The 26,717-nt window shown below is 34.4% G+C and overlaps 3 protein-coding genes across 4 annotated transcripts; all 3 read right to left on the reverse strand.

Annotated features, from left to right (window-relative positions):
- Nucleotides 1–19: 19 nt before the first annotated feature.
- Nucleotides 20–5,332, reverse strand: LOC108205072 (proteasome subunit beta type-6). Its single transcript, XM_017374852.2, has 8 exons — nt 5,079–5,332; nt 4,912–4,988; nt 4,332–4,387; nt 3,614–3,686; nt 2,479–2,590; nt 1,057–1,130; nt 582–656; nt 20–451 (listed from the first exon to the last, which is right to left on the reverse strand). The coding sequence occupies exons 1-8, from the start codon at nt 5,182–5,184 to the stop codon at nt 320–322; spliced, it is 705 nt and encodes a 234-aa protein (XP_017230341.1). The 5' UTR covers nt 5,185–5,332; the 3' UTR covers nt 20–319.
- Nucleotides 5,333–5,956: 624 nt separating this feature from the next.
- Nucleotides 5,957–19,492, reverse strand: LOC108203430 (L-arabinokinase-like). 2 transcript variants are annotated; one of them, XM_017372352.2, is made up of 29 exons: nt 19,209–19,492; nt 18,289–18,396; nt 18,121–18,189; nt 17,843–17,926; nt 17,675–17,751; nt 16,986–17,052; nt 16,026–16,083; nt 15,841–15,908; nt 15,691–15,753; nt 15,409–15,462; nt 15,214–15,316; nt 15,035–15,144; nt 14,802–14,921; nt 14,033–14,089; nt 13,020–13,192; nt 12,754–12,922; nt 11,773–11,856; nt 11,194–11,307; nt 10,624–10,754; nt 10,464–10,545; nt 9,858–9,945; nt 9,431–9,474; nt 9,214–9,309; nt 9,053–9,129; nt 8,692–8,892; nt 8,400–8,565; nt 7,643–7,714; nt 6,966–7,169; nt 5,957–6,420 (listed from the first exon to the last, which is right to left on the reverse strand). In XM_017372352.2, exons 1-29 carry the CDS (start codon nt 19,317–19,319, stop codon nt 6,301–6,303), a joined length of 2,970 nt encoding a protein of 989 aa, XP_017227841.1. In that variant the 5' UTR covers nt 19,320–19,492; the 3' UTR covers nt 5,957–6,300. The 2 variants fall into 2 exon arrangements, with proteins under 2 accessions (XP_017227841.1, XP_017227844.1); XM_017372355.2 differs by lacking the exon at nt 19,209–19,492 and adding an exon at nt 18,539–18,673.
- A 1,665-nt stretch (nt 19,493–21,157) lies between these two features.
- LOC108202095 (proteasome subunit alpha type-6-like) lies at nt 21,158–25,737 on the reverse strand. Its single transcript, XM_017370508.2, has 9 exons — nt 25,499–25,737; nt 25,184–25,278; nt 24,733–24,814; nt 24,478–24,574; nt 23,723–23,781; nt 23,126–23,208; nt 22,250–22,345; nt 22,013–22,072; nt 21,158–21,542 (listed from the first exon to the last, which is right to left on the reverse strand). Exons 1-9 carry the CDS (start codon nt 25,572–25,574, stop codon nt 21,450–21,452), a joined length of 741 nt encoding a protein of 246 aa, XP_017225997.1. The 5' UTR covers nt 25,575–25,737; the 3' UTR covers nt 21,158–21,449.
- Between the last annotated feature and the right edge of the window lie 980 nt (nt 25,738–26,717).

Genomic DNA, 26,717 nt, shown 5'->3' on the forward strand with positions numbered 1-26,717 from the left:
ACGACAAATGGATCAAGAAGAGAAGGATTGCGCTTCAAACATCATTTACCATAGCCACTGAAGTTGTACAGGAAATTTACAAAAAAACCTCAAGACATCACAAATCTCAAGCGCTTTAGCTAAGAGTGCTACAAATGGTACTAGTTGGTAGAGCCAAAGTGTTTTCTATGATAGGAAAAACCAATAATCTCAAGTCACTTTCCAATCCACCAGATTGTTGCGCACTGATAAAATTAAAGAACATCTGCTTTACCAATCCCATAACAATTTTAAACAAACAGTGGCCAAAGCGAAAAGGTAATGAGCGTAGAAGGTCCGCTTATATATTCATTGGCTCAGGAGCAGGTGCGTTTAGAATATCGAGCAAAGAGTTCTGGGGCTCAAGTTCTTCATGCCACAATGGGAGAGTATCACCAGGATAAAAGTTTCTAGTAACTCCGTCCGAGTTTATCTGGAACGGGAAATCAATAATAAGATGACAGAAATGAAAGGAATAACATATACAACCATCCAGTTTCAGACGCATGTGTATCTGTAAAGAAATTGGAAAAGGCAAACTAGATAGAAGTAAATAATCTTACAATGACTGTTCGGACAACACCACCACTAGCACCATCTCGAGCAATAGCTAGGGAAACTGCCTTGACAACCAATTGCTGCAAAAGAAAAAAAAAGAAGACAAGTGTTAAAAAATAATTTTGGGTCTAGCATTCAACATCTCCTAGGTATCTGGGCTTCAGCAGCTGATTGCCAAGAGATATATACACAGAAACATGAACAAACATTTGTATAACTTTCCAAGTTATCAAAGCATGATACTGAACTTTAGACCGTCAAGGAAGATATAATTTCAAGGGAACCAAGTTTAACATCTTATATCTGCACTATAGTAGACATGCTTTATCCAAGTGCCTGAAAGCGGTACAAACTAAAGGCACAGAACAGCCTTGGTTTTAAATATGCTCCAAAGTTTTTACATCTTTTCTTCAAACTTTCAGATTAGATATTTCTATATAGGTTTATATAACAAGAAAGTGGTGCACAAGAAGTAAATACCTCGGCCTCATCCTTGCTCATTCCCTCCTTCCATGCCTGATCAAAGAATCCATACAAGTAACTCGAACCGGACCCTGCAGAGTACCACAGCCCACAGGCATTATGAAAAACTCAAACAGTGATAATTAATACATGGCACCACTGAAGTCCAGTTTACATCGACTCTACTACTTTTTTGCAATATAAAATAAATAAGTAAAAATTGACAAGGAACCTTTTAGAAGTAAACCCCGGGTGTGGACCTACTAGACCCAACACCAAGTAAATCGAGTGCTTATGCAATATAAAATATTTATGGTAAGAGAAATATAAACGTATTATCACATCATATTTTTATATAATTCTATTATCAGCATTATAAATTGGGTTTATTTATACTTCATCTACATTTACCATGAACAAATACAATAAGAGAAACAGTGAAACACAGAAAGATCAAAGATGACTGTCACACTTATGCCACAACCTAATCAAGACAAAGTAAATACAAATATACCAGCCTATACAGATGAATATGGATGATGATCTTTTCTTAATTATCATATCCAACTTGTAACCTTGTCCATCTTAAATTCCTCAGATTGGTGTCTAAGAGTTCACCAACTGGAAAGGCCACTGATGAGGGACAGGGGCCAAGATAGGGTTTTGGACAATACTTTGTAAAATCCTCATGCAAGAGAGTGAAAATTAACCACATACAATTCTCATATAATAAACTGTTGAATGACAAAGTATGATCCCCTATTTATAATTAAACTAAACTACTTGCCTAATCCAAATTAAAGTCTTAAAGATAACCAACTAAAATTTAAAAAAAAACTGCTCCTACTTTAAAAGATTCCAACGTCATTTATAATTGCATTAGCCACAGTCATAATATTTTGACCATAGTTACATAGGACTGGGTTCGATTCGAAACGGGGAACGAAATCGGGTACGTGGAACATTAGTTTTAGTGAATCTGGTACGATGGAACGTATAGGTACGATGGAACGTATGGGTACGATTGGTCCTTTTAAAAAGAATTCTATAATCATATATATAAATTCCATTATAATATACAATTTTAGTTGATAATTTATACATTTATAATTTTTTATAAAGAAAAAGATATTGAATACCAAATAAAAGTACACATTTATTGATAAAATAAATTACTTATCATATGACATAGACATGGATCTATTGTTCAAAACAAGAATGAAGTGTGTTCTTGCGGGTCGTCACTTCCGGCGATCTGGGTCGCGACCCTGAACGTTTCCGTTCGCGTTTCCGACCGTATCGGGTACGAACGATCTAGATCGCGGTTCGTGGCAGCGTACCCGTTTCCTTGTATCTATGATTTTGACACATGCTTTCTAGAGATGTAGTGACAGGAAATATGGAGTTCAAAGCACTACAAGTATTAAGATAGAAAAGAACCTCCAATGGCAAAAGGCTGCTCTATAATTGTTCCCCCGAGCGGGACTCCATATATCTTGCCTCCTTCATACTTGTCCCATCCACCAACAATTATACCAGTTTGCAGCATGTTCTGTGATACTTATAAATCACATTACTCGGAGATTTCATAGATATAAAATCAGGGGGGAAGATAAGAGTTGGGATCAGAATTGACTATTCACGCACAATAGCAGAAGCCTCAGCATTACAGCTACATGTTTCACAAACATATCTTTTTAAATTTAAAACAATACTTTTTTCCAAAAGTGAGAGAAGAATACCCTCTGTTACCCAGAGTCTCATGCTATTCAATCTTTCGTGATACGATGCCAGATACGAAAAAGGTATTACATATCCAATCCTTCCTGTTGCGATCAGAAATTTCTTACTTAAGCAATTCAACCTATATATCCATATCCATTTCCAACTTATATGTATGGAGCAAGACCTTTACTGCAATTACACACATATATATTCGACTGATTTTGGTGTTTTGATGGCAATATCGTAATAGACATCATATCAGAACATATAGAATATATAGTATCACAGTTGCATACCAGGTCCTAGCGCTTATGTCCAATTTTGGATCTACATCCCTAAAATCCTAAAATTGGGAATCTGACTCATTATCTATCTTCTATGCACTTAGGCAGCACCTAGACAGATTGGACATAGACTTTAGTTGTGATCTTTTGGTATTTATCTTACAGTAAATCTTCATTTACTAATCCTCCGATAATTATTTTACAGATAACCAACAATCTAAAATTTATTTATTGCTAACATCAAAACTTGCCAAACCCTGTGAGAGAATGGCTACTAAAAAGCAAGTAAGACTCATTCTGTGATAGGCTAGTAGGGAAGCTTCAACAGTATAAAGGTTTTCCCATAATGCTTATGTAGAGTCTACAAAACACTACCGGTAATTAAATTATGTTAGTCATAATCCAATTTTGTTGCATCAAATTTCCCTTCAATAATGATGTTGAAATAACTGAGAACGGAATTAATACAACTAAATTATAGGAGTCACAATTATGTCAAATGTTATTACACCTAAAAGATTAAATAACAGTTACATGGAAATGCAAAAATATTTTAACAATCAAACCTTGTTGTTATACGACAATAGCCTAACAAGATTCGCTGCAACTTTTACAGTTGCAGGCTGCCCCAACTGGATCCTGCAAGGACAGAACCTCATTATCTGATAGACATAAGACAAAACATTACAAATTGACAAAAGCTATATGCACTATAAAGTAACCCAAATGGCAGTAATTTAACTTGATGCATAGATGAATAGACCGACATGCAGGATAAAATCAGTACAGAACATACCACTTTCTGTGGTCAAACACCCAATGCATTTTAGATTCCAGTATAGGGATGGGATTCTGAACTATAGTTGAAGTGCAGCAAATGAGTTTGACCTAGTCAAATATAATATTCCCCACTTCCAGAACTAACATCGTCCAATAATTACACTAGAAAATGTATTTCAATCAACATACAATTGTGGAAACATAAACAAAATCTCCACCAGATAATAGCTTCATTATGCATCAACCAAAAATGTTTTCCTAGCTAATTACTCTGTAGCTCTGTGTGCATTCAATATAAGGAATAGGCCTTTATCATCTACCTCTACTCTTACTATATATTTTCCGCACACTCTAAATCCCACACTCAAATATCTAAAACCATATTTGATTTTATCAAAATCAAAACAAAAAATGCTCAAAGCATGAGCTGATCTAAATGATGTAAACCCAAAAACAAAACTAGGAAATAAAAATGTACAGAGACGCAAGACAGTGATCACTCACGTGTGTTGATGGAGAAAATATCGAACATAATCAGATACAATTTGTGAATCAGCTGCCTGAAAAATTCACACAAACATCCAAACATACAATAAGAGTAGGAACCATGAAAACCCAGCAACCACATAACCTTATCCGTCATACTCATTAATACTCAGCAAACACACAATTGTCAAATCGAGTGAAACTATATAGATAATTTCACTCCAAAAATACGAGACACTCCTCCCAAAAATCACTCACAGCATTCTCCTCCATTTCAATGTAGGTCACAATTTCAAATTCTACGAGTTTCTACATTAGTGTAGCATCACTAGTTGCAATATTAAAATTTAAGTCAATCACATTTCACACTTTACAGAATCCACATTATACCTCATATGTCAAAAACTACAACCTAAACCCGCCAATTAAACTTGCAGTCATACTTCACAACATCCACATTACACCCGAACACCCGAAAACTACAACCTAAACCGCCTATTAAACACCTAGTCATACTTCACAACATCCACATTACACCGAAAACTCGAAAACTATGCCAAAAACACTAAACAAAGTCCACGAGAGCCCGAAAACATACCGAACCGGACCGGCAAATGTACACATTATCAGTGAGCTGAGTGATCTTATCCGACGCCCTATTCGCCACATACATACCTATCCAATCCAAATTCAATCACATAAGCAACAGTTAATCAATAAAACACTCAATTCAATTAAAATTATCCCAAAAAAACAAGAAATTACCAGTGCTAGTTCTGGAGTCGGCGCCGAGGACGACACCGCCGTCGTAAGTGACGCCGATGATCGTTGTTCCCATTGAGTGCGGGGCGTTTAGATCCATATTTTCCATTTTTGTTAATTGAATATCTCAAAAATAAAATCCTAATTTCTTGAAGAACAAGAAGAAGAAGAGACGAACAAATGTATATCCGTTGCGGGATAAAACGAGGTTGGTCCTTCGGTATAAGCTCTGTTCCAAAATTCGATTAATCACGATTAATCACCGATTATTCATGTTCACGAACCGATTAAAAATAAATTAAATATATGATTATTTACCATATTAACGAATTTTTTTCATTATTATATTTCTTTTATTAATTTCTGATTAATTTTAAAAAAAATTAACTGATTTATCAATTACACTCTCATTTGAATAAAAAAATAATAAGATAAGTTGGAGTCAGCGTTACACTCTCATTTAAATAAAAAGAAATGATAAGATAAGTTGGAGTCGACGGCTCTGATAGGGTTCCCTCATCTGGGTTCCCTCATCTGGGAGGTTAATCCCACATCTCAACACCGAATTAATTAAAGATCCTAAAAAATCCCAACACTGAGTTAATTAAAGGCCCCCATAATCTTCACAGCTAGAGAATCTGAACACAAATAACTATTATCAGAATTATCATCCAATACACGGTCATTAATTTTTAGAAATTGAATTACAGGACACCGTTGGAAGATGTTCTTCCATCGGATTGAACAAAATTTGGAGAATTTGTTTTTCTTCCTCCTACTGATGCAGCATTTTCTCCTACTTGATTAAACTTGTTTTTTTTCGTCTCTGTAATGCAACATTTTCTCGTCACTTTTTGCATCGTAAAAATTCGCTCTTAAAGTAGCATGAAGTCAACTAACTTTTATAACTAGTAATCTGTTCTGATAAATCTCGGAGTGAGCTACGGTGCATTCAAACACAATACACCGAGCTCTAACATTGTTTAAGAAACACATGTATACATCTGCAAGTTCTCATCGAAATTCCACTTGCAATATAAAAGCTATATAAAATCACAATCCTCACCCACCTATATATACTACACAAGATTCTTTGGTCCAAGTCCAGAGACGATGATACTGTCTTGCTTTGTGCGGATAGTGGAACAATGGTGAGCTCAGACGTGACAGATTATTAACCACTAAGAACGTGTATATTCTTAATTTCGTATCTTTTGTTTGTATATTACTGTTTGTGCGAGAGGCGACGACGAATTCTTAAGTGTCCAAACTTTCCTGCACCCGGTGATGAACCTTCAAAAACAACTGGGAGATACCCAGTGGCAGCCTTGTATCGCTGCTGAATCTGGAAAATGAAGATTAAATGAGTCAGTTGTTCCTTCATAAATCCTGTAATTTGTTACAAGAATTATTGCATCTCATAGATGTTTAGTTACGACTTTCAGTGGTAAAAAATTGAAGATTATTTATCGCTTTTACTTTCTTGTACATAAATACAAATGTTTGGTTTAATCAAATATGCCACTATGCAATGCTTACTAATTATGTGTTAATTTATCTAGTTACTAGGTTTGTCTCACATTTTACTTAACTCATGAGTTTGAACTTTCAACCTCTCAGCTACAAGAGACGAATAACCATTGGGACAAGAACTTCATTATACCTCACTAATTCAGGAGTCGCATTGCTTACAAAAATGACCTAGTTTACTTTATTATCTACGACATCATGTTTCAAAACCACCATAAGTGCAAACCGTGGTCCTTGCATTCATATACAAAAGAAGTTTATTCCTAACATACTAAGCTTTTAGACTAGAAGAAATCAGAAACAGCTATAAACAATAACAAACTGAAATTTCAGACAAATTCGTAAAGATAAGAAACTCGCCTGAAATATCTGTTGGCTGCTTCGTAGACAGTTCCTACCAACGACGCTAATTGTTCCTCCAGATCCACCCCCTGTAATTTTTGCCCCATACAGAGTCCCATCACCAGATTTAGATGGTTTACTGTGCTCAGTTTCTTGCACCAGTTGAACCAGCTTATCTGTGCCATCCGAGCCAAGTCCACAAGCACTATAACTATAGTGGCACTGCAGAAAATGGTACACAAGGAAGCACAACCCATTATAAACTAGTCCTGCCTTATATTTGCATTTAAAATTCTTTCAAATTTTATTATGTCTAACAATTTTCTAATATAATATATAACTAGGCGGGATCTATCATTTTACTCAACAGGTATGAAATATTTATTGATAGTCAAATCCGAGTGGTCCATTAAACTGCATAAAGTCTTGACATAATTGATACCTATAATAATCAGTGATGTTAATACTTGACAGTTTTCTTTATGATTTTCAACTCAGACACTCGTACAAGACTGCAAGTTTCGAACACTAAACCTCATAGAGAAGATGGGTGTCCCACCAGTAGGGCATCCTCTACTAGTTACTGACTTGAGATTTTGCATTAAAATCATATTGTACGACAACTAGAGAAACTGCAGGAGCAGAATTCTACTCAAACAAATGAGGGTTCACATTTAAATCTATGTGCACCATACCTGATACATCAGTTCTCCAAGTGCCGTAAGTTGGTCGTCTGATGCAGCAGATGTTAGTAGTGCTTTGAATGCCTGTACATCAGTATATATTGATCATTTCCTTGTTAAATTTACACATTATAATAGTATAATAGATGCAGCATTTATGTTTTCTCTTATCGAAATCATGAAAATTTGAGAACAAGTAAAGAGCAATTATTTCACAATGCTATATACAAATGCAGTGTCTGACAGTTCTTGCTATTTATTTGTAGAGCAAGTTCTTATCTATAGTTCATAGTAGATTTTGTTTGTCACACAGCTTCCATGTTTAAGAAAACCATCATATTACATTCCTATATACACTATTGATGCTTCTGAGATGTAATTACACAAGCGATGCCAAGAGCACATGCATACTCAGCAGTCAGCTCGATGGTGGTTTTGCACTTGTTTAATGTTTGATCACCTTTATTGTACAATCTTGCACTCTTGATGCTAACAGCCTGCTCCGTTCACCCTAGATCTTACAATATTTCTTGAATATATTCAACTAATGTTCCTATCAGTTTTTCAAAGCCATCGAAAGTCACAACTCTTTAAAGACTTTGTAAAACTAGAAACTATTGTTTTTACTTCTGAACCTTATTCAATTGTTCCATAACATGGACTATGATGACTTCACAAAGAGAATGATCTCAAACGTAAAAGTTAGTAATGAAAAGGTATGCAGACACAAGGGATGTCATGTAACATACGACAGGAGTAATATGCTAACCTTCACACGGAAATTTTCATATATAGGATGTTTAGCAGCAGCTTTAACTCCATAATTACGCTTCCTATCAATGATTGTCACAGGATCATTGTGGTCTGTATATTTTTCCAGAAATGTGTCGCCAAGCATAGACTGAGGAAGAATCTTAGCGTATAGAGCTTCATATCTACAATGTAAAGAAATTTAGATAAATTAGATGAATAATCTGGATGAGCACTACTAATTTATTAATCTGGACTCGTTTTGCTCAATTTGGAACCAGTACTTAGTTGAGTTGTACTGGACATAATACCTGTGAGGTGACAGGTTGCACAAGTAATCTAGTGATTTTTCAGCTTCAAGTGGTTCAAGGCTGTCTTCTTCCAGTTCATCTGTATGTGTCCCGTTTGCAATAGATAGAAATTTACATAACTTGGCAGATGCAGTAGATTTGATTATTTCTCGACCCATAAAAGCTCCAATTCTGACAGAACCATAGTCTGCACCACCAACGCTGCATAATTTCCCATTATGGGGTGCATAACAAAAGATAAGCTTTTTTTTCTCCGAAGGAAATAGGGATTGGGAATGGGGAGACAGATCAAGAAGACAAGTCTGGGGTAATCTTCCAATTATCACAGGAATAGCTCAAATATTGGTAATAGATATGATACCTGTGCCGCAATCCTGAATCAATTCCCCAAAATTTTATATGACTAGGAATATCTACAAGCCCAAGTACTTCAGCTGGCTGCAAAACATACAATCAATATTTTTTTCTAAAACATCAGACTATTATTATGTTTGTTTCTGCAACAGATATTACAAATCTTACCTGACAAACCATAGCAAGCAGTTTGTTGGCTTCACCACACGCTGAAGTCATCTGATCCATCACGCCACATGGAGCTCCAACAACATGGTTCTCTACCTGTTAAAAAAAAATTATAATTAGAAGTTAAACAGATAACCTCTGTAAAAGGCCGCAATACTAAATGATTATATGCCGAGTGCTAATGCATTATTATTATCAAGTCCATTACATGTCAGACCTTTTGGCAGAGCAAAGCAAGGTCCCTTGGGCTGATGTCGATGCCTGTATTGCATAGTTTAAAGAAATCAAATGTTTTTCATTACTATGAAGCTAAACTAGTACTCAGCATTACTATGAAGTAAACCTTAGAGACCAAGTTATTCATTTATTTTCCACTATATTACCCATATTGAAAACATGCAGACTTGGTAGTTAAGTTTGCTGTGGAAGAAACAAGATTCACAACATAGAAGCTAGTGTTCACTCTTAAAAGATTTCAAGGTGGAAACACCATCCAGATAAAAAGTGAATAACATGGAATTATAGATATCGACTTGCATAAAAAAAAAATCTCATACATTCTCAACAAAAACGTGAGTGCTATCATGGATAAAATTGAATTATAAATTAAATGCCTCGAGTCATTAGGCAACTAAAGTGAGTACCATGAGCAGCAGCTATGGCAGACATGCTAGCAACCTCTACTGAAGCAGAAGAAGAAACACCTTTGCCTTCTGGGACAGCAGAAGAAACCTATTCAACGAATAAAAACCTGTTTTTAATAAGATATCACTTGTGATTTATAAATTTTACTACTTAGTAATTTATCACTGTCGCATACAATCAAGTAATCCTATTACTTGACAGAAAAAGTAATAACAATTCTAGCTAAGCGTACACAAAAGAAGAACGAAAACTGGCTAGACAATTGTCTTCCACAAATTTGTGAGTGTATATATGGTCAGTGAATTCCAGTAACTAAGTGCAGAATGTTCCCCAAATCATACATGCAATCCAGATTTCTAGACCAATAAAATATCAACAACAAAAAAAAAATCCAATTAAACTATTTAAAGATCATTTGACGATTTAAGTGCCCGTCATAAATGCTTCTAGTCAATATTAGTAATACGAAATAACAAATAAAAATCAAGAAAAATTCTTAACAGGGTATAAACATGAACATTTGAGCAATTTTTATAATTAATGTTGGGAAAAATTCAGGCATCAAGAAAGAGCAGAATAAAAAACTAAACAAATATAAGTCGCACCAGCATACTGATGCTATTCTCAAAGCGTACACCCAGCTCTTTCATCAAAACCAAAATAGTTCCCGCAACATATGCAGCCCATCTACAATACACCCTTATTAGTAAAACATATATGGCACACTAAATTTAGACAAAACAAACACAAAAAAATTTGACACACTTTTGCGATGGATCTTGAGCAAAGTAAACTTTAGCCTTTTCATATGCCATTGGCTCCTCGCCATCCATAAAATCTGAGATGTCCATGTCAAAGGTTGGACCACGATTACTTAGTTCAGAGCCATATGATACCTGGTATAAGTGATTAAATGTTATAAATAGTAAAATCTTAGAAACATAATAAATAGAAATTACTAAACATATAAGTCTGGATTCACACGTTTTGTTGTTAAGACTACAATGACTTGTGCATTTTATCATATATGACACCTTTAGTTTGGCATCTCCTGCCAAAGATCGATCCTAACAAGACTTATAATGCCACTAGCTACAAACCATAAACTATGGGAAACAAAATATGAGAAGTTTCGTCCTTATTGCTTTCTCTAAAAGCATGCACTTGATTACTATAACAAAGAACAACAACATATTAATAAATGCCTTTTTGTCATGTTAACATGCATACACAAGGACTTATCATATAATAATGGTATTTACTCCTCTCAAGATGATAATATCAGTATTTCTATGCATATTAACAAGTAGAAATAAGCAGAGCCCAGAAATGTACTATCTGTAGCACTGGCGTCGATCCTTGACGTCGAGCTTGGGCATGCTTCCAGAGCCTCTGTTTACTTGGATGAATCATTTGGACAGCAACATGGCAGGCTTCTCTAATAGGCATCTGCAAAGTATGTGAACAATGTTAGTGAATCACGTCATACTATTATTTCTTGGAACTATTCAAAAAAAAACATTTTGATCAATTCATCCTATCAACGTAGCCAGTAGCGGTGACTAATATTGTAAAGGAGACACAAATATTTCTTTCACTCTGCCATATTGTTGTAATATACGTAATAGATTAGATGAAAATCTAATTCTCTGGCACCAAGTCTCCTTTTAATCATTTTAAATAAAAAAAAGGACAACAATACTATTCCCAAAACATTTTTCCTTCTGTTTCGTAAGTAATACCATACAAAAGATCTATGCCCATGCTTTAGGTGGTCAAAAAAGTAGATATTTGATATTTCTACTTGCCATTATAATGTAATTACTTCTGAAGCGAGTCAAGAGAAAAGTTCCTAGTTGATTGCACAACGATTATTGTATAAACAAATAACTGAAAATAGAATAGGTGACTCACCTGCAAGACAAGGCTCCCTGAGTAGTCTGCGATTCCACCAACTACATCCAACCTTCCAGGAGCTCTTGCCACAATGATGTCTTCCTGCGTAATAAATTGTATACTTTGAGTTGACACACAATGATAGCTATAAACTATAAAAAAGGACCAAAATTATAGAACTTTCAACTTTTTCAACAAGTACGTTGAAATAATAAATCAGAACAGAAAGATCATTTGTACAACGTTGTTAAAAAAGAATGCATGATTACAGAAAGTAGAGCTTCTAGTGGATAAGCAATCTTGATGTGCATACATGTGTATATACAAAATCTAATTTTTCTGACATTACATTCTGCAGAATCCATTGCCAGATCAGAATTAAATAACAAAAAATTGATATATACTTGGCAAACGAAATAAAATAAAAGAGTGATATATTCAAAGTAATTTTAATTTACAACAAACTCTAGCTTGCAAGATGTTTAGATGGAGAGCAGGAGAAGGATGACAAATATTTATGGGAAAATAACCTTTTCAATTGGTGGGGTGTGTGTGTGTGTGTGTGTGTATGTGTGAACGACACCGCGATGAATTAAACATTTAAATGCTATAATTAAATACCACCAGGGTTTCATTTGCAGATTTTGCGAGCATTAAAATTGCGTAGTATATTAAAAAAAGAACAAGTAAGCTGGGGATTTTAGTTAGTTCATCAGGTTTGGAGTAGAAAATATAGGCATAGATGCAACTTTTTTTTTGACAAATATGGCTTATAGCCTTACAAGTGAGTATCTGTTCTAACAAATCTCGGGGTGAAATCTCGGGGTGAGCCAGGGTCGAACCTAGGACCTGGGACGACAGAGGATAAGCTCTTAACCACTTGAGCTATCCAACCGTGCTCGGCATAGATGCAACTTAGTTTCACCCATGTTTGTGCAAAAATAGTGACAGTACCAAAATCAAGAATTCCCAAGAAAAAAATATCTTAATGTAAGAGACCTGCCAATTGAAAAGATTAGCAGCAGCCATGCGCTCTCGCATCTGTCGCTTTTCAGCATTCTTTCCAGAATCTGATAAAGTATTTAATTCCGCCAAACTCTTTAAGAAACTCATCGTATCAGAAAGACCCAAAAGATCTCCATGAAGAATATCAAAGTCCTGAATGTATCTAGATCAATAAGAAACATTCAAAGACATGAATATAAATAAAGAAAAGATGCATAAATTAATAATAATGAAAAAAAAAAGCGCACAGAATATCTCACGAGTTCTCGAATACACTTGACTGATTTGTTTCAGCATTTTGTGTTCCAGTACGAAGACCAAATTCACTTTCAGCATTAGCATACCACTCTGGAATTGAAATATCTCTTCCAGGGACTCTTTGTAATTGATAGCCAAGAACGATAGCATCCCGTAATCTCCTAGCCCCACTCAACTACAACATCAATCAATCTAGAAACTGAGGATGGGTATACCAATACTCGGTTAAAGATTAGTAATCCATGATTTATTCACATGAGAATAGGTACTTGAGTGTTTGTTTGTTTGTTTGGGTGTGCACGAGCAAGCAAAACAATTTTTAAAGAATTCAAAAAGCTACATATAATGATCGACAATACATTCAAAAGAAGCCGGTGAATACGGAAAGTAAACCACCTGGTTAATTATTTGATAGAGATCACTCATGATACAAATTCCAAAAGTTGATACGAGTTTCTGAATTCGGAGTAGGTTTTAGAACATCAACGATCATGAAAGATTCAGAGGGGTATAATAAAGTACAAGTCCACAATGAATAACTACATTTGGCATACCAAGGTTTAGCTGTATTAAAATGCTCCATCAAGTTAGCAAAAAACAAATAAAAATGCTCTATTGAGAGCTTAATATAGGATGGAATTTGACTATCATATATGCACAAAAAGACGCAATCAAGACAATAGAACCCTGGCTAATCTCCTAAATGCAGGAAGGATATAGTTTCTGCACTTGTAATGGGTTTGAACCCCTTAAAAACACCAGGACCTTTCCCTGACCATAATGATGCAGGAGCATTGTGCAATGGGCGCGACTTTTTTCTACTTTCTAATAAACCATAATGTTTTGAGATTCTTTTACTTTAAATTTAATAAAGTGACTATTGATTATGGTTTCGACTTAACCATATGCAGAACAAATGTTTGCATCTCAAGTTAACACTTATGAGTAAAGCTAAATCTCTTGAGTATTAAAAAAAAAGTAACGCTAAATCAAATATCAATTAAAGGAGTTATACCTTATCAGATGCATAGTTCTTCCCAATAGCTGTGTCCTGCAAGATACGAGCTGCGACCTAAAAATTTAACAAACTATTAGAGAACATATAGAATTTTGCTAGAGACATTTTTCTGAAATAACTGTCTGTTGAGAAAGATAGAGCCATATACAGCACAAAATTGCTATTTGAAATCCTATAGACACATTAATAGATAAGAAAAAGTAAGGAAGCTTTACAAATCTATCTGTGGATACACTCATACACTCTGCCAATGGAGAAGAACATCTTTTTTTTCCCAATAACAGATTACTACTATCAAGTATTAACCATCACAATTTCATGCCTGACAGCCTTCAAGTTTGGAAACTCTCAGTAAACACCTAATATATTTTTTTTATTATATTTAGGTAACTTGACAAAACTCTTTGGAAAGCCATGTTTAGTGGATAACAGGCAAGGAACTTTAAATAATGCCTGCCAATCAGATGAAGGTCTTTTTTGGATAGAAACCAGAGTTTTACTTGTTGCTACTGAGTCAAGCTTGAAGAAGGTGTTGAATTTATTTTGATTATATAAACATATGTATCTTATTTATCTTTGTGGTAAGCGCATTCATCTGACCATGTGCGATATTTGGTCACACTTATTCGAAGAGCACATATGAAACATATATTTTCAGATGATGTTAACGATGTTAATGAAGAAGAAATGCCACAGAATTCAGTTGACATCATTTTAGTAAGTGCAAACTTGACAAAACCATTTAATAATCTTGTAAGCTGTATACCTCACCACCATTACAACCTCCCTCATAGCAAGGTTTCAAAGTAACTGCACGTTCGAGGTAAGGTCTCCATTGTCCAGTTAGCAGATCCCTCCTAATCATCTCAACCCCACCTTGGAAATACTGCATCAAAATGAAACTTGCTCTAAGATTTGTTAACATAAACTTTGAGAAGGATAAATGAAATCTGCAATCAAAGGATCGAGGGACATGAGCAAATGGTAATAGACTAGTACCTCGAGCATATTTCTTAGGAATGGCTCCTCATTGAAATAATCTCTACGGACAAAGACAAAAGGTAACTTGTACGCTAGGGCTTCACTGACCGTACCATATCCAATCTTTCCTGAATTGAGTAGCAAATGAGACCGTACTTAATTTATGTTTAAGCAAAGGATGAGCTTGTACTACTTACCAAGCATACAATCAGATGCTGCAATGAGATCAGGCGTATACACATCTTTTGCAAGCTTAATGAAATTTGGAGGAAGAACCTGGTCTTCTAACGAACCGCAGACCTGAAACAAAAAGTTAGGAACATTATTCCAAATTGTGCTTACCATGAAAAGTAAGGGATTGCAATACATTTATAGAAGATTCAAAAACATACCAGGCAAAGCCATCCTGAGGGCAAGCTTTCCTCTTTCAGTTTCCAACCTGCTGGCTGAATGCAGACATAAAATTAAACAACTAAGCAAATGACAAACAGGACTTTTTTGTAAATCGTGCATAAACCCAGTGATTAATAATTTAAATTTCAGGAACAGAGTAAGAAAACGACAGAGTGCCCCCATGGGAGGGGCATACTGAAAAGATCACATGTCTTCATCAATAGACTATGTAAATGTGAATAATTCTCATAAATGCATGGAAAAGAGGGGGAGTAGCTTACTTGTCCACCAAAGTTGAGGATAACAAGCTTCACATCTTCTGCAATTCCAAGTTCCTTCCTCACCTAGAACAGTTGAGAAAATATGTGCATATTTAAGAAATCCAGTACAGCTCGGAGAAAGACAGATATAACCTATTTTCTGTTTCAGACCTCCTTTCGGGGTTTGTGTAACCTTCTGACAACCAAAGGAACATCAATAACATCACGGAAAGCAGGCACTGACACCAAAAACAAGGTCACAATAGTTTGTCATCATCTCAATCGTCCGTATATATTTAAAAGTGAGTCGATAAATAAGCCAATATCAATATTACAAATGTGTCAGAATGACATACTTGGACAGTAGCCTGGAAGACGGATAAGAAATTCACAGTGAGAATAATCCTCTGCTATCTGTGTTAAACAATAGGGTTAATTATGCAGAATACTATTAACACGATACACCATATAAGTGCAGGAGAAGTTAAGGTATTGAGTAATCAACAATAATCTTCCATAACACTGATGAGAAATTATGAGAGTTAAATTTTCATCTGCGAGTTAGAGCCTCATGCACATAAAAATCAAAAGATGATTCGTCTAATCAACATAGAAGGACAATCTTTTTCCTTTATACAACATCACATGAGCAGTTCAGATAAGTTTACATCAAACTATTTTGCCAAATTTGTTCTAAATATGAGATTAGAAATAGCTAACACATATATATGGCATGAAGTGCCAATAGATGGACATGTAGCATCTCCCTGTTATGACCTATAAAGTGGTGACAGATGGAAACATAATCATGGAATCAAGATATACTTGCAACAAAATTTTCACAATAAAATAAAGAACTAAAGATATATATATTTAGGTTTTTTAATGTATATAAATGCCCATATAAACTAAAAGTGTACCGTGTGTATTCTTTTTCCAAGTACAATTGAATGAACAGTGCTTTGTTATTATTTGTTCAGTAATTAGACTAAGCAATATTCAATACAGTCAAGTTAAATACATTGCTTTTTATCTCATCAAAATAATATTTAGTGGTGCCTCGGTATCTGATGGTAAAATTTCGGATATGCAATGAATTTTAAGGTAAAAAATGAAGCAGGTGGAAAGCTTACAATTAACTGGAACAGACAGAACTTTAAGTATATGTCTGATGACGAGTTAGGCTCAACAAGAAGAGCAGTAAAAAATCTAGTTCCTTCAAGCCAATGGGAACTAATGCCACTATTTTGGTAATACTGGCCTAGGGTCAGGGGACAAAAGGGGCATGGAGATATAACTATGGAAGAGCGTATCACCTGCCAAACAATCGATCGGTGATGATATCCTGCAGCCATCACATACTCCGCGTAGATAAAATCCCAACTGCAGATCAAAAATATGACTCAAGAGAAATAGAATAAGGACAGATTGGTTATCAGACACTTGTAATATTATGTTGAAAGAATTTGATTAGAAAAAGGCTCACTAGTCTTAATATGTTCATTATCACACCTATATAAAAACCAAAACTTCAAAAATACATTAATTTCCAAATCATGGACAGAGCTTGGGTACAGAACCAAAGTCTCGCATAAATTTTAATAGTAAATGGTGAAAAAAAATATATATATATATCTTGCTACCACAATCCCAAGGACCCTGTGCTTGGCGCACATCTGTATATATGACTTCAATTCAGAGAAATCCATTCAAATTTATTAAAAGAAGTAGAAATGGCTCAGACATGACTAGTGAAGAACCAAACAATTTGACCATTTAAAAAAAGAAATTAGCGCTTATGATTGAATTTTGATCGATGCTGATATGTAAAATAGCAAAAAATATCGTGACTCTTTTCAAATTACTGGAAGAAGGAAAAGACATGGGGAAACTCTACATGCTTATGTGATAGGTCAATGTTGCTGTAGACCTGTAGTGCAGGTCATATATTATAGTAAAACTAGTCTCAGTATAGTTGACTAAATTCAATGATGATATATAGTACCTGAAGTTTGTAACACAAACAGACCGTATACCAGCATCAGCTGCAGCACGGCAGGCAACTGGAACAACATCTGAAACCTGTTTGAAAGGATTAAATTTACCAGACAACAACTTATATACCAAAAGAAATTTCTAAAACAAAAAATTACGTGAAGGAGTATCAAGTTACCACTAAGTCTGCCTTGATAGAGTGCAGCCACTGTACTTCTGTTTCCAAAATAGAATCACGAGGTGCTACAGCAGTCTCTGAATACTGTGATAACCAACAAAATTACATGCAGTAAAGCATCAAGGATGAGTAGGCAATTGGGTAATTTGTTTGTGAGTGAGAGAGAGACTAGTGAATTCGGTTAAGGACATTGAACTTTATCGAGTCATCTATCAACATAATTGAAACTTTTCTGCATGCATAAGTTTTTATACAATCATAACAATTACTACACATACCTTCTCCAAGGAAGCGAGACGATCCACTGTCAAAGCATCTGCTTGAACAGCTCCACAATCTAGCAGTACCTGTAATAGTATGTACCAAGTACTGCTTAATAAACAATAAATATACACAAAATAATAATTCAACCAAAATCACACTTTGGACACTATAGACCTTCAGACCTTCCGTAGGATGAGTCGAGGAGATTGTATCTCAGTTGTAAAGACAAAGTCAGGTGCACCAGTGACCACATGAACAACATGTCCAGCAAGTATGAGATGTCTAACAACCTAAACACAGAATTAAGAAAAAAATTGTAACGAATAACCCCAAAGCAAATTATCATGTCTTATCTAGATATATCCAGCATCGCATTCACGTTGAACCGATATAATGTCAAAGAAAACACACACACATACACATATCTCCTACCCTCCGTTCTAAACAGTTGTCGTACGCAGTGACCATTCCGCCGCCTAAGGAGTAGTTTGACTAAAAGCACCTTGAATTAGGCATTTTATGGCTAGGCGGGAAGAACATAGATGAAACAGCAAAAACGGAGTGGTCAATTTCAAAATTCCACAAAAAGAACAAATGAACATAAATATCTGCAAATTCGTTATTGTGCTTTCGGAATTCATGTAATTTTACTAACAAGTTAGATAAACATCTGCAGTACATCTAAAACAGTTAATTCAACACTCCTAAACCTAAATTGCTGGAAAAAAAAATTGTCAGTGAATTGATGAGAAATGAATCACATAAACAACACATTTCATGATCAACTCCCCAATCATCCATTTAACCTCCAATTAATCGCTAGAAAATCCTTAATCACCTAGCAAATTTCACAACCTCACTCCTAAGTTTATCTAAGTCCGGTTTTGACTTTCTCAGTTTCAAGCTACCAATAGTCAACTCTCTCAAAACCCTAACATGCATTTAACGATCAACAGAAAATACGTCAACACTAAATTTCAAATATATTATATCGAACTCGATACCTCCGCCAAAAATACGTTACAACTAAATTTCGAGAATATTATATCGAACTCGAGACTCCCGCGAACTCTACAAACAAATTGTAAAAGAGAGAATGCACCTCGGTAACACGAGTAGCGTGACCAAAGCCGTGACCAGTAACATAGTACGCGAAAATCAAGCGGTCCGAAACAACAACGTGATCATCACGACTTTCACCTTCAGTTCTCATCTCCTCAATACTTACAACTGGAAACTATAGATACAGACAGCTTAGTACAAACAACAATCATGTGTTTAAGGAGCAGTTAAGTTGAGTGATTTATATGGAAACTCAACAGTTAGGAGATGGGAAGTGACGTGGCGTTGGCCTTATCGGTTAAGGACTGTTTGGTTGCGTCGAATAATTAAATTTTGTTGATTTCCCCACACTTTCTTTATTTCTTGAAAACGATGCCCTGCAAATTGATTGTTTTAGATAAGGGTTCCGAAAATAATGGACTGCTATCTTTTTATCTTAGGGATTAAAGGATACATGTTGAAACAGAAAGCTAGCCAACTACTCCTCTACCAGCTAGTTAATTATTTATCTTATTTCTGAAAAAATTATATTTAAAAAAATAATAATTCAATAATATTGTTTATTTATTAAGTTTTGATTCTATAAAAAGTATAAATAACTTTTTTAAAGCAAATTAAAATAGAAAAAACCTCAGATGGAAAGAACAGGTTTGGGTAAAAATTTACTCGTTCTAAGAACTAACTGCCATGTTTTATTTTTTATGATCAAATTTATAATAAGTATAAATTAACATTGTTTTTCATAATTTTTATTATTAAGAATTTAATAAAAAGATTATATCACACATACTTTTCCAATTATTTTTTTATTTATATGATTTATATATGGTATATAGTTTTCGAGCAAAGTTTGCTCAGCAACATTAGGATTCTGGCGGGTGGCCCGATGCCGTGTTATTTGAATTACAAAACAAAATCGAATATGCCAACAAGCTGCATATATGGTTTTAGCGTAATAACGAATATTCACTCCAATTAAATATCATTTCTTTTCACATCACACAAATAAGGTTTTGGATTTGGTTTAATTATTTGTTTGCATGTAGATATTTTCCTAAAATCTTATTATGATGATGAGACTCCAATAAAATATCATTTTTTTAGGCAAACGAAACAATCCATTGAGAACAATCATTATCCAGTACAATAGTACATGATGAATAAATTGAGGTGGGCGATTTATTTCCACACCACACAAATAACGTTTTGGATTTGGTTCAATTATTTGTTTGCTTACAGAATTTTTCCTAAAAGGTTATTATAATCCTATTGTTGAAGTCCTTCAAGGCTTCAGTAGTAACTATTACAATATACGCAAGTCCAGGAATAACTGTAAACTGACCCTGTTGATAAACTTAACATGTTAACTTAAAGACTATTTTACCCATGAAACTTCTGCAACACTGGAAAAATCAGTAGCACCTGCAGCTGTAATTGAAGGGATAATAGTAAACAAAGAATCAATAGTTATATATTGAGTCAATATTGTGGATTATTCCCGCAATGACCATCCAGAAGATGTGATTTTGCTACCATCAGCTTCTAACATAACCATACGGAGTTGTGAATATACAAGGAGGACGATCTCTATCATACAATGGCAAAACCAAAGATCTCCAAAATCAAAAAGCTTCAAACTAACAAGGGAAAGCAACAAGAAGATTCTCAGTCCCAAAATATTGAAGCTTATAAGCATCTTCTCACTTGTAAGCAAGCCAAACGGCCCCCATTTTAAAGAATTTCTAAAAGGCACAGCCTCTACATTAGATAAAAAAATCAAACACGATGCATGGTTTAAGAACAGTACAAATTCCTACATAAAACCAAGTCATGTGCTTGAACCACTGTGTAGCAGTGTTGTAGCCCTTAAGTTAACACACAGCTTTTTGTTAGTCAATTTATTTGATTGGTTTCTGCATAGGAGGGTCATTTTAGAAGTTACACACATGATGTATCTATCAATCCCACAAAGCTAAAACTCCCCGAACAGGTCAATATAAAATAGACAAATTGTTTACCAATTCCCCACCTTCTGTAATGCAATACATAAGCACGATTCCTTTTACAGATGATAAATTAGTTTATAAAGGACTCTTCTAAGTTCTAGCGGCGAATAAATATCTGGAGCAATTAAATTTAAGGACAACTTTTTTAAAATTCAATTCAAAAAAAAAAAGGAGGGCAACGAGTATCATTGGAGCCAAATTACATGTTTCCTAACATTTAATGCACACAGTTTGAAAAAGCACTCCCTTGACGTAATTAAGTCTTTCTCGTTAAACTAGTCACGCTCACTAATTGCAGTCAAGTGCTCGTCTATCTCATCCGTGGACAATGCTCGGAAAATAGGATTTCCCTTCACCACAACTCCAACCTGTAAAAATGAAGATAAAACTTTAATACCCACAAAAATGACACTGTGTGATATAAATATTTATGATCTTTCATACAGAGTGGAAGCTTAAAATCACAGCAAAGTAATATTATCATCAGCATAATACTTTTTAATGGCATATTACCAGAACAATCAATATTTATAACATCAGATACATTGTTCAAATTTTATTATTATATTAATAAGTAACAGATACACCATTTGTTCCACCTTATTGTTCAATCTTCGACAGAAGACCTGACAACTATTAGAAACCATGGTAGACCATATGTTGTAATAATTGTATGTTTGATACAAGAGAAAGCAAAATTGGTGAAAACAGAATAAAATCAAGTCAAGTTATTGCAAACACACTTGCACTTCAGTGCCGTTTTAACTTAGAAAATGACAACACGGGAAAATTTTCTTCTGTTTTATGATCAAACCAAGGCCAAAGGTTCAGAGTATACCTCAATCTCATTGGCCTTCAAGTCCTCTTGTAGAACAGATTGCAGTGCTGAAATTGCAGTCTGTAAAACAAAAAGTCACACCATCATGTTATACAAATTTTTTAGAAAAGTCACCATATGAGCTGTACTTATTTTAATCCTGTGCTTCTTCCAATCTGAAGGAGATTTAGCAATACCAAGTCCTACATTCTTCATCAAGATATATAATATATTTGTCAATGAAAAGGTAATATCTACCTGGACAGTCTCCTCGTACGTAAAGGCTGGATCATTCTTCATTTTCTTCTCGAGAAAATTTATTGCTTCTTGCTCTTTCAATCCAGCACTAGTTGCCTAGAAAAAATCGTTATCAATAAGATCCCAATTCCGACCCAATATTCCTCATGAGATTGGATTATGTAACATGTAAAACAAGAGAACATAAAAATATGTAATCAGCTTTCTTTTCATAAAGGAATGGCAACCGCTGAACAGAACAAGTGGCGCACAACCATTCCAAACAGGGAAGAGACTACATAGGGGCCAGAGGTGGCCATGGCCCCCCTAGGGTTGTCGCTATATTGGTATATGTATATTATAATTTTTCAAATTTTTTTATTTAATTCTTTATACTTTATATAAATATAACACTTAGCCCCTGTAAAATATTTTTTACCCTTATAAAAAAATTTAAAGGAACGTGCAACTTTATAATAAATTGTGCTAATGTTTTTGTGTATTTGCTACATTGAATATTTAATAGTGTTGACGGAAAATATTTTTGGCCCCCTCTATGTTACATTTGCTGGCTTCGTCCCTGATTCCAAATGTATAATCTTTGGCATGCAACCTCATATGTACATAGTCAAAAAGACAAAATACGCTATAAGTTCTAGTGCTTCCAAATCTTCAAATTTCAAAAGCATCTGTTTTATTATTTGCATTTAGTGATGTTATTCCAAAGACTAAACAGAGAACATTACTGATCAACAGTCCTTTGTAAAAGATCAAAAAGAACACTGAAACACATAAGGTCACATTATTATAATCAGAAACTTTTTTTAATATGACGAAAACAAAGTTGCTAGATACAGAGCTATATGGTCTACATAAAAAGAATTGACCACGAAGTACCTTGTGACCAAAGAAATGGCCAGCAGGATCACACTTGAACAGTTGAGGTCCAACCTCATCATCGATGCCCAAGACCATAGCAACTGCCAGAAAATTACAGAACAGCAAAGTAATTAGAGACAGTAGGCGTTACATTGTCCACTACTCTATCCCATTGGTTGAAACTAATTAAACATAAACAAAAATCTCCCATCTATATGTGATGGAGTAGATTAATTTTCAGAAGCTACACATAGTAATGTGTATCCAGTCAAAAGGACTATAAGGAACTTGGGATACATCTCAGGTAAGGTCCCTCAGATTCCATGTGTGTTTTCAAGTTAAAAAGATTTGAAAAGATTGTGCATATAAAAAAACTGTCCATATCAAAATCAAAACACAATTGTTTTATTAACAATCTGTGGAAAGTCGCCTGAGATATATCTCAGGTTCCATTTTCTCAAAAAGAAAAGATTATATTTAATTTACATATGCATAAATGCCACCAGTCATTTGTTGTGGATGGAGGGAAAGTTATACTACTATGCAAAAAATTCTCGATGCATAGTTTTTTCAGCATTTATAGAGGTATTCTTCAAAAATGAAGCAGTTACATACCTACTCCTAGAGGTCTCATATAAGCATGCTGAGTATAAACTTGGGATTTGTCTGCAATCCTGCAGTGCAATAAAGATGTTTTCAGTGTGATAAGTGGAAATTTTATATTAATATATTAACTTAAATATGCCCTGTGAATCTTGAATAACCCCTTTTGTATCCAAGTACTTGAAATTATCATGAGATGCTGATGTGCCTGCGCCCCGAACTTTGGAAATTAGGAAGTGTCTCTGATTAATATTTTAATATCTTATAAGAATCTAAATACAATGCAGACAACCTATATGGGTTACTTCGAACCGAACCAAACAGAAAACTTAAATTGGGGCATAAGAGCAAAGTCTATTTTACACATAACACTTGCTGATACGTATCACAGATCATACTAATATGTGATAAAAATTATCATCAACGAAATTAAAATCATGACATTTGAAGTCGCAAAAGAAAGTTCTAGGCTTATTGCAGAACACATTAACACTCTTTTACAAGTTCCAATAAGCTATCCTCCTAAAAAGGAAATAGTAGTATAACTAATTATTTCAGCTTATTACGCATTTCCAGAAATATCAAAAATGAAACTTAAAAATTGTTATGATATCAGTATCTCCCATTACATGGCCTAATTTATCTGTTAGCTACTCCACTTATTCTAGAAAAACATAACTGTAACAATATTATTATTCAGCAAACACAAAACGAAAGCGAGCAAAGGAACAAATAACTTGCATCCTACAAGTTAAAAACTTCTGTACCATCTTGCAAGTGTATCAGCTGGCATCTCATATCCATATTTATGCCGAAACTCTGCAGCTTCATTTCTTGCTTGTTGAACCAAGGTCCTTGCATCAGCTGAAAAGTAAGAAAGAAAGTAATACACGCATAATACCAAAGAAAATCATGCCAAGAAAAGATTAAATATTTCAAACATTGTAGCAATAAGTATGATAACAAGCTATATATATCTAACGTGTGAATTATCATGACTAATTAAAGATTGGAAGGCTAACCAGTTGTTCCAGTAGCTACCAAGCCAAGGTACTTGGTAACAGCAAAAAGATGAGTAATACTCGATGGATCCAAAAGCTTGTCCTGGGTTTAAAACCACAGCATATTAACAACACATAGAATATAAAGGTCGATATACACAGTTGAACCTCTATAAATTAAGAGTTATCTAAGTTATTAAGGATTAATTTATCGAGACAGATTATTAACTTATCAAGACATGTTACTAAGTATTAACTTGTTGAGACAAATTATTAGGTTATCAAGACATGTTAGCAAGCATTAAATTATCGAAACAGATTATTGAGTTAGCGACTACTAATTTATCATAACATGTACTGAAAGAAGTCAGTACTGATTTATCTGAGAGTAAATTAACTTATCAGGTTCAAATATATACCGAAATGAGTTGCTACATTATAAAGAAAGGAGCGGAGTGAAAAGAATTCTCACCGGAACTTTCTTCTGAGTAACAACACAAACCGAGTCTTTGCCTCGAACACCAATAGATGTTACACCAGCTGCCTTGACAGCTTTAAAGGCATATTCTGTTTACACGGTTAATCAATCTCATGAGCTCAAAGTTCATTGATTCGAAACAAATCAATCAAATCCGATTTAAATTGAGAGAGGGAGAGAGAGAGAGAGAGAGAGAGAGAGGGAGGGAGGGAGAGAGAGAGAGAGGGAGGGAGGGAGGGAGGGAGGGAGGGAGAGAGAGAGAGGGAGAGGGAGGGGGGGAGAGAGAGAGAGAGAGAGAGAGAGACGTACCGACTTGGAAGAGACGACCTTCAGGCGAGAAGATCGTGATGTGGCGATCGTAACCACCTCCGCTACCACGACTCATTGCAGCTAACTTGATCTCTGTGATGAATTTTAGGGCTTTTTCGTTGATTAAAACACTTCACTGAACAATAAAATGATTAGCCAGAGAAGAAGAGCTTTTCGTATAAGTTTTCTTTCTTTCCAAGATAGTAAAAGCAGTAATTTACTACTCCCTGAGTCGCTATGAAGTAAAAATTTGTCCCTATTTATCTGTGCATTTATATAATCAAAGCAAAATTTTTCATTTAATAACCTGAAGAGTCTTTGACTCTGTTCTTCTAGTTATAAATATCATGACTATTATTCACTGATTCATCAAATTTGTATTGAATAATGGATTAATACCACTAGTATTTTTCTACAGTTAAGGCATTAAATGGGGTATTGATGGAAGTTTCTTATCAAACTTAAATATTCTTAATATGCGTGAAAATGTTAAAAGTGGACCCATAAATAGGGACGGAGGGAGTATTTTAGTAAAGAAAAACGTAGTACTGATTTACTTATTTCATGATTATTTAAAAAAATTATAAAAATATTAAGTTTTTAACTCATCTTTTTATAATTCTTAAAAACCTCAAAACTTTTATAAAAAAAAAAAAAATCTCATTCTCTTCTTCTTTTTCTAACTGTCGTGGGCTTCAAAAACGTTAAATAAGTTGATTTTCTTATTTTATTCTTATTTTTTCAATAATAATCCTCCCAGACTAAGTATTTCTATCTTTCGAGATTATATTATTTACTTGATAAAATATTTTTAGATGAGTTTTTTTTTAATTTACTAGAGTTTTTCTTATTCTTTTATTATAAGAGGTTGATGTGTTTTGGTGTGATTCAATATACAAGTCATTAGATAAATAGGATTCTCAAAATTTTGATTTGATGATAAAAATTTGTATAAAATTGCAGCTAAAGTTGATACGAGTAGTTAAACTAAATATTAACTTCAACAAATCACTTAGATTATGTTTTCATATAAAAAGTCAGAGTAATCAATGATAATGGTCTGTTCAATTCGATTACTTTTTAGATGGCATATACTTTTTATTATGAAATTAATTCCTTTTTCAGACTATTTTTATTATTATTATTTTTATAAAATTAAGATTTTCCAATCAAAATATAACATGATAGCAATCAAAATTTAGCATCAAATATAATAAAA

This window comes from Daucus carota, chromosome 1 (genome assembly GCF_001625215.2).
Source record: "Daucus carota subsp. sativus chromosome 1, DH1 v3.0, whole genome shotgun sequence".
Classification (NCBI taxonomy): Eukaryota; Viridiplantae; Streptophyta; class Magnoliopsida; order Apiales; family Apiaceae; genus Daucus; species Daucus carota.

Excerpts from the sequence above, each read along its gene's own strand:
- LOC108205072 (XM_017374852.2), bottom strand. The coding sequence starts at position 5,184 with ATGGAAAATATGGATCTAAACGCCCCGCACTCAATGGGAACAACGATC. Across the intron at positions 4,388-4,911 it reads ACATTTGCCGGTCCGGTTCG|GCAGCTGATTCACAAATTGT; the intron begins GTATGTTTTCGG and ends TGAATTTTTCAG. Across the intron at positions 1,131-2,478 it reads GCAGCCTTTTGCCATTGGAG|GGTCCGGTTCGAGTTACTTG; the intron begins GTTCTTTTCTAT and ends GGTACTCTGCAG.
- LOC108202095 (XM_017370508.2), bottom strand. The coding sequence starts at position 25,574 with ATGAGTCGTGGTAGCGGAGGTGGTTACGATCGCCACATCACGATCTTC. Across the intron at positions 24,575-24,732 it reads GGTAGCTACTGGAACAACTG|CTGATGCAAGGACCTTGGTT; the intron begins GTTAGCCTTCCA and ends CTTACTTTTCAG. Across the intron at positions 21,543-22,012 it reads TGAAGGCCAATGAGATTGAG|GTTGGAGTTGTGGTGAAGGG; the intron begins GTATACTCTGAA and ends TCATTTTTACAG.
- LOC108203430 (XM_017372352.2), bottom strand. The coding sequence starts at position 19,319 with ATGAGAACTGAAGGTGAAAGTCGTGATGATCACGTTGTTGTTTCGGAC. Across the intron at positions 8,566-8,691 it reads TGCAACCTGTCACCTCACAG|ATATGAAGCTCTATACGCTA; the intron begins GTATTATGTCCA and ends TTTACATTGTAG. Across the intron at positions 7,715-8,399 it reads ATGAAAATTTCCGTGTGAAG|GCATTCAAAGCACTACTAAC; the intron begins GTTAGCATATTA and ends ACTGATGTACAG.